This window comes from Syngnathus floridae, chromosome 20, assembly GCF_059516105.1.
Source record: "Syngnathus floridae isolate MCC-2025c chromosome 20, RoL_Sflo_1.0, whole genome shotgun sequence".
Lineage (NCBI taxonomy): Eukaryota > Metazoa > Chordata > Actinopteri > Syngnathiformes > Syngnathidae > Syngnathus > Syngnathus floridae.
The window spans coordinates 7,720,558-7,732,919 of NC_142432.1; the positions used below are offsets into that span (position 1 = coordinate 7,720,558).

At 43.6% G+C, this 12,362-nt stretch overlaps 1 protein-coding gene and 1 long non-coding RNA gene across 2 annotated transcripts; both read right to left on the reverse strand.

The window, feature by feature from the left end:
* Positions 1–645: 645 nt before the first annotated feature.
* On the reverse strand, positions 646–9,783 carry cops5 (COP9 signalosome subunit 5). The gene is made up of 8 exons (XM_088363082.1): positions 9,494–9,783; positions 3,847–4,081; positions 3,609–3,737; positions 3,445–3,510; positions 3,275–3,360; positions 3,085–3,196; positions 2,685–2,833; positions 646–1,182 (listed from the first exon to the last, which is right to left on the reverse strand). Exons 1-8 carry the CDS (start codon positions 9,628–9,630, stop codon positions 1,095–1,097), a joined length of 1,002 nt encoding a protein of 333 aa, XP_088219208.1. The 5' UTR covers positions 9,631–9,783; the 3' UTR covers positions 646–1,094.
* LOC148381169 (uncharacterized) lies at positions 6,296–8,357 on the reverse strand. Its single transcript, XR_015854593.1, has 3 exons — positions 6,738–8,357; positions 6,541–6,602; positions 6,296–6,414 (listed from the first exon to the last, which is right to left on the reverse strand). It is a non-coding gene; the product is annotated as an uncharacterized LOC148381169 (long non-coding RNA).
* Positions 9,784–12,362: the final 2,579 nt, after the last annotated feature.

Genomic DNA, 12,362 nt, shown 5'->3' on the forward strand with positions numbered 1-12,362 from the left:
TTACATAATGGAAGAACCAAGTCACGGTTCTGCACAGTTTAAATGGCGTCCCTTTTCCCGGCCACAATTCGCGCCCCGAGTCGGACTGTCCTCCCCGTTGGTTTCGGCGGCGTGGCAGTGACACAGGCCAGGAACAGAAGCACACTGGAGGCCATTCAGCCGCCGAGCGCGCGAGCCTGCTCTGCGTCCACTACGCTGAAGTGTCACGTCGTTTTCTCAGGGCATTGTAATGGCCAACTGTATATTTTGGATGTCGTGTTCAACTGAGAAGGGAAGCCCGTCGAGGGGGCAGCAGACGTACCTGCTTATTCTCTACAAGATGGAATTGGGCACCACTTCTTGTAATGATTTTCATTTGCAATCCGTCTGGAAACAGTGAAGAAATGTTTGCGTGTTGCTTTGCCGATCACTGAACTATGTTGGAACACGTTGCAAATTGCACCGTGATTATCAAAAGATTTTGAAGAAAGAAAATATTCAAGTCAAACTAGGGGCAGCCAAAAAAATCATTCCTCTTCAAGAGCTTGTCTTCATTAGGGTCAAGTTAGACTCAATCAAAGGAGGTTTTAAAAAAACAACATAATTTTACATAGACCAGCCCCCCCCCCCCCCCCCCCATCATTCCTGCAAAATAATAAAACAATGTACTTTCACCAACAGTCCCTCCAAAAGTATTGAAACAGCAAGCTTCTCCCAGTTGACCTTTTCTCCCATAAACAACTTTCTTGTCTTCGTGTTTGGAGTGCTCAATCAGCCTACCATGGATGTTTTTGGGATGTGGGAGGAAACCCACACAGGCACGGGGAGAACATGCAAACTCAACACAGACCTGGCCATCTGAACTATGAGGCGGACGTGCTAACAACCAGTGTGCCAGCGTGCCGCCCACTTGAGATCATCTGAAATCCAAATACAACAAAAACAAAGAAACTGACCTTGGAGTTCCAATACTTCTGCATGGGACTGTAAATTTTATTGATTCCGATATATTTTCTGGCTACAATAGTGAAAGTGAAAAGTGGGGTATTAAGCATAAACACTTTGCCGTCATACACAAACATTACCCAGGAAGTGCCGGAACAAACCAAAAAAAATTAATTAGATGTGTTGATTTGATTGAAGAGTTTGTCCTTAATGACTTGAGACATCAGGCCGTGAATGGCTTCAATGGTCGTCTTGCAGCTGAAGCAAAGAGGGCCAAAAAATATTTTACTTTTGTTTTTTTAAAGATCTTTTCTCGTTCAGGGTTTGATTTACCGTATTTGCCGGTGTATTAGTCGACCTTTTTCAATCCAAAATCGACCGAAAAAAATCGACCTCGACTTATACACCGAGTCATAAAATTTAACTTCGTATTCATCGCTTCAAATGTGATGGTAACCACAGGCCGTTTCTCATGCATCTCATTGTGCTCATCAAACAGCGAGAAACTGAATCATTATAAAGCGTTCGTCGTATTAACACGCATCCTCAGCAACAATTTCAAATATTCTCACCTCAATAACGGACATCGAAAGCCAGGCAGCGACGATGACTGCTAGGGGGAAGTACTGGGTATTGAGCGAATGTGCGAGTCATCGCGCGTCAAGCAACGACAATAACTACCGGTACGTAAACATTCAATCGCCATGTCTAAATGAATGTCGTTGGCACTTAGAAAATATTCGCCAAACTTGGCCAGACTTCCAGGGGAAGAGGCCGAATTTTCACTTGTTCTGGCCGACCGGAGGAACCAGCCGAGGCGGACACTTTACGGCGGTTGAGTCGTTGGCACTTAGAAAATATTCGCCAAACTTGGCCGGACTTCCAGGGGAAGAGGCCGAATTTTCACTTGAGGTGGCCGACACGGGGAACCAGCCGAGGCGGACACTTTACGGCGGTTGAGTCGTTCGCACTTTGAAAATATTTGCCAAACTTGGCCAGACTTCAAGGGGAAGAGGCCGAATTTTCACTTGTGGTGGCCAACATGGGGAACCAGCCGAGGCGGACACTTTACGGCGGTTGAGTCGTTCGCACTTTGAAAATATTTGCCAAACTTGGCCAGACTTCCAGGGGAAGAGGCCGAATTTTCACTTGTGGTGGCCGACATGGGGAACCAGCCGAGGCGGACACTTTACGGCGGTTGAGTCGTTGGCACTTAGAAAATATTCGCCAAACTTGGCCAGACTTCCAGGGGAAGAGGTCGAATTTTCACTTGTTCTGGCCGACATGGGGAACCAGCCGAGGCGGACTCTTTATGGCGCAAGAGCCGTTGGCACTTAGAAAATATTCGCCAAACGTTTGGAAATAGCGACGATGAAGACGAATTTTTAACTCTATGTACCGGCAATCACTTTATAATTATAATTTGTTGTTTCTTAACTAAAAATAAACCAGTTTCTAAGAGTGTTCATTGTTGTTAGTCTCTCTCGGCGCGTAATATCACAGGGTCATGAAGTAAATAATATTTAAAATGGCGTATAGATCGCTCGCTACAAACTCGCAAATTTGAACACATTTCGTCAATAAATTTCGCATATTTCTGATTGAATTTTGAAGTTTAATATAATGCAACAATTGAGCTCGACTTATATAAAGGATATATCAAAAAATCGTAAATTTCCGTCGAATTTTAGGGGGTCGACTTATACACCGAGTCGACTTATACACTGGCAAATACGGTATTCATTTTAAACGGTACATACCTGTCCCGGGTGGCTTTGGCCAGCTTGTCCTCGGACTTCCTGTCGTGCGTGTCCAGGCCCAGCATGAAGCTCCCCCGACCCAACTGAGCCTCCGACTGCTCCAGCTTCTCTGATAGGTCGAACACCTGACCCGTAGTATAGTCCGAGTTCTGACGCACACAAAAAGACCAACGGGATGTGCCCGATGAAGACAGATGCGTGTTGCTGGAAGCGTTTGCTTAAGGTGAGGCCAACATGTCAGTGGGGAGGCTCATTAGAGCACAATGGCCCGCGCCGCTGTCACCTTCTTGACGTATAGTCAATTTGTCCTGGCGTGCAGCGCACTGTTTGGATAAGCTAGCTGACTATTTAGCCCCCCTCACTCACTCAGACTGCGGGGGCTTTCATAATAGGAAGTTACCGTGAGGAGACTGGAGGAGCTTAACGTGTTGACCCAGTATTTGTTCCAGAGCAGCTCCAGCAGCTTTCTGTCCAGGGATGACTTGAAGTATGTCACTTCCATTGCGTAATACCTATCAAACACAAAGAAAAAGAAAATCTTAGGAACCGTTTTTAAATGTGGAAACTCGTGCTTTAGAAAATAGACTCACTGTTTACAGTGTACGCCAAAGTCTTCAATCTTATTCAGAGGGATGGTTTGATACTCTGACGGCCCTTCGTCAGGAGGCTTGTAGCCCTGAAATGACAAATTTTTCACAAATGTCAGTAAAAAAAACAACAACAACTCACAGTTGTGGACCATGAAAGTGGTTTCCTCTACCTTTGGGTATGTCCTAAAGGCACCCAGGTTGACCTTGCCGGCCGAAATGGTCCGCGTGGGGTCAATCTGTAAAAGGCGGCAAGATAGGGTAGACAAGATGCGGGTAGACAAGATGCAATCACAAAAATATCGTAAACAATGTCAGAGGTGGCTCGTAATCTTACCACCACAGCAACAAAAGGCTCCTGAAACTGCTGGTTGAGCATCTGAGTGCTGACATCGATGCCCGAGAGCCAGCAGCCGTAGCCCGGGTGACTGTGATACCAGCCGATAGCGTTCTCCAGTCGGCCCACCTGACACAACAACACAGTTGCCACTAGATTTTAAAAACACTCAGACACTCCTTTAGGTACACCTTCATGACCCTCAATAGGAGAACTAAAAAAAACAACAACACTAAACCTGTTTGGCGTTCTCAATGTAGGCTGCCATGTACTCGTAGGCAGCGGCCTGCGCGTTGACTCGGGTCTCGGTTCCTTCTACAGGCAGCGCAAAGCTGTCCATGATGATCATGCTCTCGCCATCGACCTTGCCCAGCATGAGGCCCATCACCTCCAGGTTGCCACCCGAGCGAGCGTGCATCACCATCTTCAGCAGAGCCAGTGCAGAAATCTTGGAGTACTTGAAGTAGTGGTGGCTGGTACCAGGTACACACAAACGCAAAAAATTTAAAAAATACACATGGCGATTCGAACCTTTCTCTTGCTTGAGTTTGTGAATAGGCGGTTTACGGTTTGGCGTCAAAATTCAGTTCCGGTGTTGTGCTCGATTTGGTTCCCCCGTGAGATTTTGTTCCCCCTGCCGCGGGAGCGCGCACAGCTTGTTTGGAAAGCGAAAAACCGATGCCGTACGGCGTCGTACGGCGTCAGCACTATGTTGTTTTCAATAAAAACATGAAGAACTCACGTTTGCGTCAGTCAATTTTAATTTTTATAAGGGATTATTGTCATTTGATGTCTTTAAATTCATCCGCGTTCTGCCATTGAAGCGGGGTGCATTCAAAGACCAGTCGTAAAGACGGAACACTCACTCACTTCACCAAAAAGCAAGGATATAATTACGTGAGCTCTTTGCATAAACCTCGATGCAAAGAAACTCCTCCTTTTGGGTACCGTTACATGCTACAAGGGGTATATATTACAAAGGAGACTTTATTCTTAATTGTAATCATCATTCATCCATCCATTTTATTACTCAGGTATTTTCAAAGCAAATTAATATTGTTGCATTTATTAATTTGCTTTAAAATGACAGCGCAATATAATTAAAAGCTGACACTCTAGCAATGTCAAACGTGTTAGTTTAAGAAAAAGCCAAGATTGTGATCAAATCTTTCATAACGACAATGATTTGAGTGAATTGATTTGAATGAATAATTGAGAAGACATTTCAGTTCTGAAGGCTCCTTTTGTCCCAAGCAAAGTGAAAGGTGGTGGGATAAAAATTGTAACAGGAACGCTATAAAAAATGTCAAGCCGTGAATATTTGTGCCCCCCTCCCATTTTGAGAACGGTGAGTCCTGGACATCGACTGGCTTTTTTTCTGTCTTCCTGGGGGTCTGCTCAGGTAGTGTGGCAAATTTGAACAAGTTCCCTCATTCCTGGCCCAAGTTACAGGGGGGGAACAAATCCTCACGGGTGCCCCGTGAGGATATGTTCCCCCCCCTTATTTTGAGAACGGTGAGTCCTAGACTCCAGCTGTTTTTTTTCTGTCTTCCTGGGGGTCTGCTCAGGTAGTTTGGCAAATTTGAACAAGTTCCCTCATTCCTGGCCCAAGTTACAGGGGGGGGAACAAATCCTCACGGGTGCCCCGTGAGGATATGTTCCCCCCCCTTATTTTGAGAACGGTGAGTCCTAGACTCCAGCTGTTTTTTTTCTGTCTTCCTGGGGGTCTGCTCAGGTAGTGTGGCAAATTTGAACAGGTTCCCTCATTCCTGGCCCAAGTTACAGGGGGGGAACAAATCCTCACGGGTGCCCCGTGAGGATGTGTTCCCCCCCCTTATTTTGAGAACGGTGAGTCCTAGACTCCAGCTGATTTTTTTCTGTCTTCCTGGGGGTCTGCTCAGGTAGTGTGGCAAATTTGAACAGGTTCCCTCATTCCTGGCCCAAGTTACAGGGGGGGAACAAATCCTCACGGGTGCCCCGTGAGGATATGTTCCCCCCCCTTATTTTGAGAACGGTGAGTCCTAGACTCCAGCTGTTTTTTTTCTGTCTTCCTGGGGGTCTGCTCAGGTAGTGTGGCAAATTTGAACAGGTTCCCTCATTCCTGGCCCAAGTTACAGGGGGGGAACAAATCCTCACGGGTGCCCCGTGAGGATATGTTCCCCCCCCTTATTTTGAGAACGGTGAGTCCTAGACTCCAGCTGTTTTTTTTCTGTCTTCCTGGGGGTCTGCTCAGGTAGTGTGGCAAATTTGAACAGGTTCCCTCATTCCTGGCCCAAGTTACAGGGGGGGAACAAATCCTCACGGGTGCCCCGTGAGGATATGTTCCCCCCCCTTATTTTGAGAACGGTGAGTCCTAGACTCCAGCTGATTTTTTTCTGTCTTCCTGGGGGTCTGCTCAGGTAGTGTGGCAAATCTGAACAGGTTCCCTCATTCCTAGCCCAAGTTACAGGGGGGGAACATATCCTCAGCTGTTTTTTTTCTGATGATTTGTGCAGTGATACTGTTATTAATGCACTTTATCAACGTCTTTGGCCTTATTTGGGTCAAACAACTTTGTTTCTTTATCATATAACATACATAAAAATAATGACTTTAAACTTTATTAAGAAAAAAATATATATTTTTTTAAATAATGAAATAAAAAAATAAAAAATATTAATAAAAAAAAAAGCAAAATGGTCTTCAAGCAAGGTTCAAATATTTAGCATTTATTTTCTTTACATGCTGTACACAAAAAACAGCCTTCGGTTGAAGGCTCCCCGACACATAAAAGATGGAACCACCTGCAACACTCGTCACACTGAATCTGGTAAACAAAGAAAAAAGCAAGATCATACAACGCAGCACATTTACAATAATTTACAACGCATGTGTCATTCAATATATTTCTTAATCATCACATGCATTAGTTAACAAGACCTGACATAATTACCCATCTGTCGTCTGTGTCATGTGTAGCTTCCCCACAAACAAAGCACAAGTCAGATAAATCATCTGTGAAAACAAAGACAGAAGAATTGCTATCGTACTTCCCTGTGTAAAACTTAACTGAGTTGTATATAGCATTGATAGCACAGTCAGGACCATTCTTTGGGTGGCAATAACATCTCTTGGGTGCATATTACTTACCAGTCTCTAATAGAAGTGTGGTGACAATTTGCAGCCTGTACCTATTTATATCGTGTGCCTTTGATGAGAAATCTATTTCTTCATTTGAAAGAAGATGTTCTGCAAACTGAAAAAGACAATGTCAGATGTTGACAGTGCATAAAGAATGCCTTAAATGTTTGCCATCTTTAGCCTATATATCGTACAAAAAATTCAACTGTCAGACAATAATTTGTTTTAGTTCTTTGTTGTATGAACTCTAAATTAGTTTTTTTGTTTTGAGTAATGTTTGATTAAGTTTTTGCATAATTGAGTGATACACATGACACAGACGACAGATGGGTAATTATGTCAGGTCTTGTTAACTAATGCATGTGATGATTAAGAAATATATTGAATGACACATGCGTTGTAAATTATTGTAAATGTGCTGCGTTGTATGATCTTGCTTTTTTCTTTGTTTACCAGATTCAGTGTGACGAGTGTTGCAGGTGGTTCCATCTTTTATGTGTCGGGGAGCCTTCAACCGAAGGCTGTTTTTTGTGTACAGCATGTAAAGAAAATAAATGCTAAATATTTGAACCTTGCTTGAAGACCATTTTGCTTTTTTTTTTATTAATATTTTTTATTTTTTTATTTCATTATTTAAAAAAATATATATTTTTTTCTTAATAAAGTTTAAAGTCATTATTTTTATGTATGTTATATGATAAAGAAACAAAGTTGTTTGACCCAAATAAGGCCAAAGACGTTGATAAAGTGCATTAATAACAGTATCACTGCACAAATCATCAGAAAAAAAACAGCTGAGGATATGTTCCCCCCCTGTAACTTGGGCTAGGAATGAGGGAACCTGTTCAGATTTGCCACACTACCTGAGCAGACCCCCAGGAAGACAGAAAAAAATCAGCTGGAGTCTAGGACTCACCGTTCTCAAAATAAGGGGGGGGAACATATCCTCACGGGGCACCCGTGAGGATTTGTTCCCCCCCTGTAACTTGGGCCAGGAATGAGGGAACCTGTTCAAATTTGCCACACTACCTGAGCAGACCCCCAGGAAGACAGAAAAAAAACAGCTGGAGTCTAGGACTCACCGTTCTCAAAATAAGGGGGGGGAACATATCCTCACGGGGCACCCGTGAGGATTTGTTCCCCCCCTGTAACTTGGGCCAGGAATGAGGGAACCTGTTCAAATTTGCCACACTACCTGAGCAGACCCCCAGGAAGACAGAAAAAAAACAGCTGGAGTCTAGGACTCACCGTTCTCAAAATAAGGGGGGGGAACATATCCTCACGGGGCACCCGTGAGGATTTGTTCCCCCCCTGTAACTTGGGCCAGGAATGAGGGAACCTGTTCAAATTTGCCACACTACCTGAGCAGACCCCCAGGAAGACAGAAAAAAATCAGCTGGAGTCTAGGACTCACCGTTCTCAAAATAAGGGGGGGGAACACATCCTCACGGGGCACCCGTGAGGATTTGTTCCCCCCCTGTAACTTGGGCCAGGAATGAGGGAACCTGTTCAAATTTGCCACACTACCTGAGCAGACCCCCAGGAAGACAGAAAAAAAACAGCTGGAGTCTAGGACTCACCGTTCTCAAAATAAGGGGGGGGAACATATCCTCACGGGGCACCCGTGAGGATTTGTTCCCCCCCCTGTAACTTGGGCCAGGAATGAGGGAACTTGTTCAAATTTGCCAAACTACCTGAGCAGACCCCCAGGAAGACAGAAAAAAAACAGCTGGAGTCTAGGACTCACCGTTCTCAAAATAAGGGGGGGGAACATATCCTCACGGGGCACCCGTGAGGATTTGTTCCCCCCCTGTAACTTGGGCCAGGAATGAGGGAACTTGTTCAAATTTGCCACACTACCTGAGCAGACCCCCAGGAAGACAGAAAAAAAGCCAGTCGATGTCCAGGACTCACCGTTCTCAAAATGGGAGGGGGGCACAAATATTCACGGCTTGACATTTTTTATAGCGTTCCTGTTACAATTTTTATCCCACCACCTTTCACTTTGCTTGGGACAAAAGGAGCCTTCAGAACTGAAATGTCTTCTCAATTATTCATTCAAATCAATTCACTCAAATCATTGTCGTTATGAAAGATTTGATCACAATCTTGGCTTTTTCTTAAACTAACACGTTTGACATTGCTAGAGTGTCAGCTTTTAATTATATTGCGCTGTCATTTTAAAGCAAATTAATAAATGCAACAATATTAATTTGCTTTGAAAATACCTGAGTAATAAAATGGATGGATGAATGATGATTACAATTAAGAATAAAGTCTCCTTTGTAATATATACCCCTTGTAGCATGTAACGGTACCCAAAAGGAGGAGTTTCTTTGCATCGAGGTTTATGCAAAGAGCTCACGTAATTATATCCTTGCTTTTTGGTGAAGTGAGTGAGTGTTCCGTCTTTACGACTGGTCTTTGAATGCACCCCGCTTCAATGGCAGAACGCGGATGAATTTAAAGACATCAAATGACAATAATCCCTTATAAAAATTAAAATTGACTGACGCAAACGTGAGTTCTTCATGTTTTTATTGAAAACAACATAGTGCTGACGCCGTACGACGCCGTACGGCATCGGTTTTTCGCTTTCCAAACAAGCTGTGCGCGCTCCCGCGGCAGGGGGAACAAAATCTCACGGGGGAACCAAATCGAGCACAACACCGGTGTTGTTGCTCTTTATACGACCACAAATGAATGTTGAACAACCTACAATGACTTTTGAACATGCAAAATATCTATTTGTTACGTCAACTCACTCTTTTGTCCAAGGCTTGGCCGCAAGGATCTCCTGTTGTTGCTTTTTGTCATATTTGTAAATTTCGTCGATGCTCTGAACCTCCTGCATGCTGTTGGTGAGCTCCCAGGTTTTCTGAGCCGTGTTACTGGCCGCCATGGTCTCTCGGCCGAGGACGACGAGTTGATGTTAAACCATGAACATGAGCTAAACACAGTGAAAATGTTGTCTTTTTAACCAAATACGATGATGCCGCATCAAGGAGCTCCGAGCTCAGGGCGCCATGACAGTCAAATATCATTTACGAGATTAAAGGGGCGTTCAACTTCATGTCGCCGTTATATATCAAAATTTCCCATAAATTTCGTTCTCGATTTGTACTTTTGATTAAAACAACAAAATTTTAATGAAAATGTAAGTATTTGCTCAAAAATCGAATTACATTTAAAATATTTGTCAAATTCAAAGCAAGGTAACCCCCCATATCGCATAATGGTTCAGCCCAGGGAGGAAGTCCGTAACAGCAAACCAGAGCTATACTGCTCTCTTGCGACTGGTTTTTACTCTTTCATATATTTCAATATATGGTAATCCCTCGCTACAACGCGGTTCGTTTGTTGCTATTTCACTACATTTTCAGTGTTGTACCTTGTTATAGAAAAATTGTTATAATAAAAAAGAGTTCTAAAAACATATTTACAGTATGTACACTTGTGCCTTGTTATAAAAAATTTAAAAATGTTATAATAATAAAAGCTGTTCTAAAAACATATTTACAGTATGTGTTAAGAATTCTCCATGTTATTCGGTCGTGCTTTGATTTGATGTAGGGTACTTTATTTTGAAGGCCGTTTTCAGGCGATACCACTTCCTGTTTCACGTTCGTGTACATACATGTTACAGTGGTACAGCAATCATTGACGATCTAAGTGGGTCTCCTGACAAGAGAAATGAACGATCACATATGTCTAACCTTTAGGACAATGTAGTATTGCTCCAAATGTTGGTTTACATTCCTTTTGCGGTCCGTTTTCGCGTGTTATCACGATCGCGAACCAGCATCTTCCCGCTAACTCGTTAGCCTGCCCAGTACTTCTTGTTAACATGTTACACGCACACTGAAGGAATGAGGTCGAAATACAAAAAGTCCTGCCTCGCTACAAAAACAGATATGCTCAAACCTCATTGAATAAAGTACATAAGCAGACAAGTATATTCACATATTAAATAAATAAAAGAAACATTTGAAGCATATAATTATACCTACACACCAAATCAATAAAGAAGACATAACTAGACATTTTTGATAAGTGGTGATGAGAAAGGTTTTTATAACTTTATGATCTGATATATATATTTCTGAGGACTTTGAAATAACAAATGACTTTTGATATATTGCCTAAATACCTTAATGACCCTTAAGGAACTGTGGAATGCATGCCTGATGTTTTTTCTCTGAATCATGGACACGGCCAGAGTCGTCTTGACCGTTCAGTACTTGATTGTATCTTATGTTTTGACTAATGCTAGACGCCAGTTTTTGATTACTACTGAACGCTCTGCACAGAGGGAAATAGTTTGCCTAACAAAGCAAAGATACGGTTGAATGCGGTACGACAGTGTATGTCCAAGATTGGAGAAGAATGTTCACAGGAAGGTCACGTGGAGATAAAACCAGTGGGTGCCAGAAGGAGCCACCCGAGAACTCGGCCAAAGATGATCGCCAAGGCCGAGAGACGGGATGGAAGACAACAGCCCCCCACCAACACACCGAATCGCCCATAACCAGCACCACTCCCATGGAAGCAGACTCTCCTTCGAACTTGCCCCACCCCGAAGACTCATCGCCCATCAATCCCAGCCCACAATGTGCTACTGAATATAAAACTGATCTAACAACCTTGGACTTTGCCTTTTCTGAATGGAGACTTTCCGCTCTTGAAGGGCCCAGCGCTGTATTGCACTTTCCTGAAAACAGAGCTTTCTGAACAAGAATTGTGATTGAACTCAACCAACCTGTGTAAGTCTAATTTCTGCTTCAGTGTCTTTGCATTTTCCTAAATCTGAAGAAATCAAACGAGCACGCAGTGAGTAAATTGGATAACAGGTGATTGGCAAAGGCTTTTGCCGTGAGGCGCAGATAACGCGCTCCCTAAATTGTGGACAGAATCCAACAACACATGTATAATATTTTCAATATTTATAGAAAAAATTCTGTATGTTATTTATACTATTAATGTATTTACATGTTTGAAACAATTATTTAATGTTCTAATACAATATGCACTTAAACCAGATCAGTGACCTAGTGGTAGAGTGTCTGCCCTGAGACTGGAAGGTTGTGGGTTCAAACCCCGGCCGGGTCATACCAAAGGCTATAAAAATGTGACTCATTGCCTCCCTGCTTGGCACGCAGCATTTAGGGTTGGAATTGGAGGGTTAGATCACCAAATGATTCCCGAGCGCCACCGCTGCTGCTCACTGCTCCCCTCTCCCCCAGGGGATGGATCAAAATCACACGGGGATGGGTTAAATGCAGAGGACAAATTCCACCACACCCAGATGTGTGTGTGACGACGATTATTGGGACTTTGAAATGGTTTCATATACATTTATTGACACACAAAAAACTGTACAGATGAGCGGGTTACACTACTTCGCAGATTTCACTTATCGTGGGTGGTTTTTGGAATCAATTAGCCGCGTGGGTTTTCTCCGGGCACTCCGGTTTCCTCCCACATTCCAAAAACATGCTTGGTAGGCCGATTGAAGACTCCAAATTGTCCCTAGGTGTGAGTGTGGGTGCGAATGGTTGTCTGTCTCTGTGTGTCCTGCGATTGGCTGGCAACCGGTTCAGGGTGTCCCCCGCCTACTGCCCGATGACGGCTGGG

What these genes read in the sequence shown, in the direction of transcription:
- cops5 (XM_088363082.1), bottom strand. Translation starts at nt 9,630, where the DNA reads ATGGCGGCCAGTAACACGGCTCAGAAAACCTGGGAGCTCACCAACAGC. An exon ending in AGCCTTTTGTTGCTGTGGTG is followed by an intron (nt 3,511 to 3,608) that starts GTAAGATTACGA and finishes CGCCTTTTACAG; the next exon opens with ATTGACCCCACGCGGACCAT. An exon ending in GCCAAAGCCACCCGGGACAG is followed by an intron (nt 1,183 to 2,684) that starts GTATGTACCGTT and finishes TCTTTGCTTCAG; the next exon opens with CTGCAAGACGACCATTGAAG.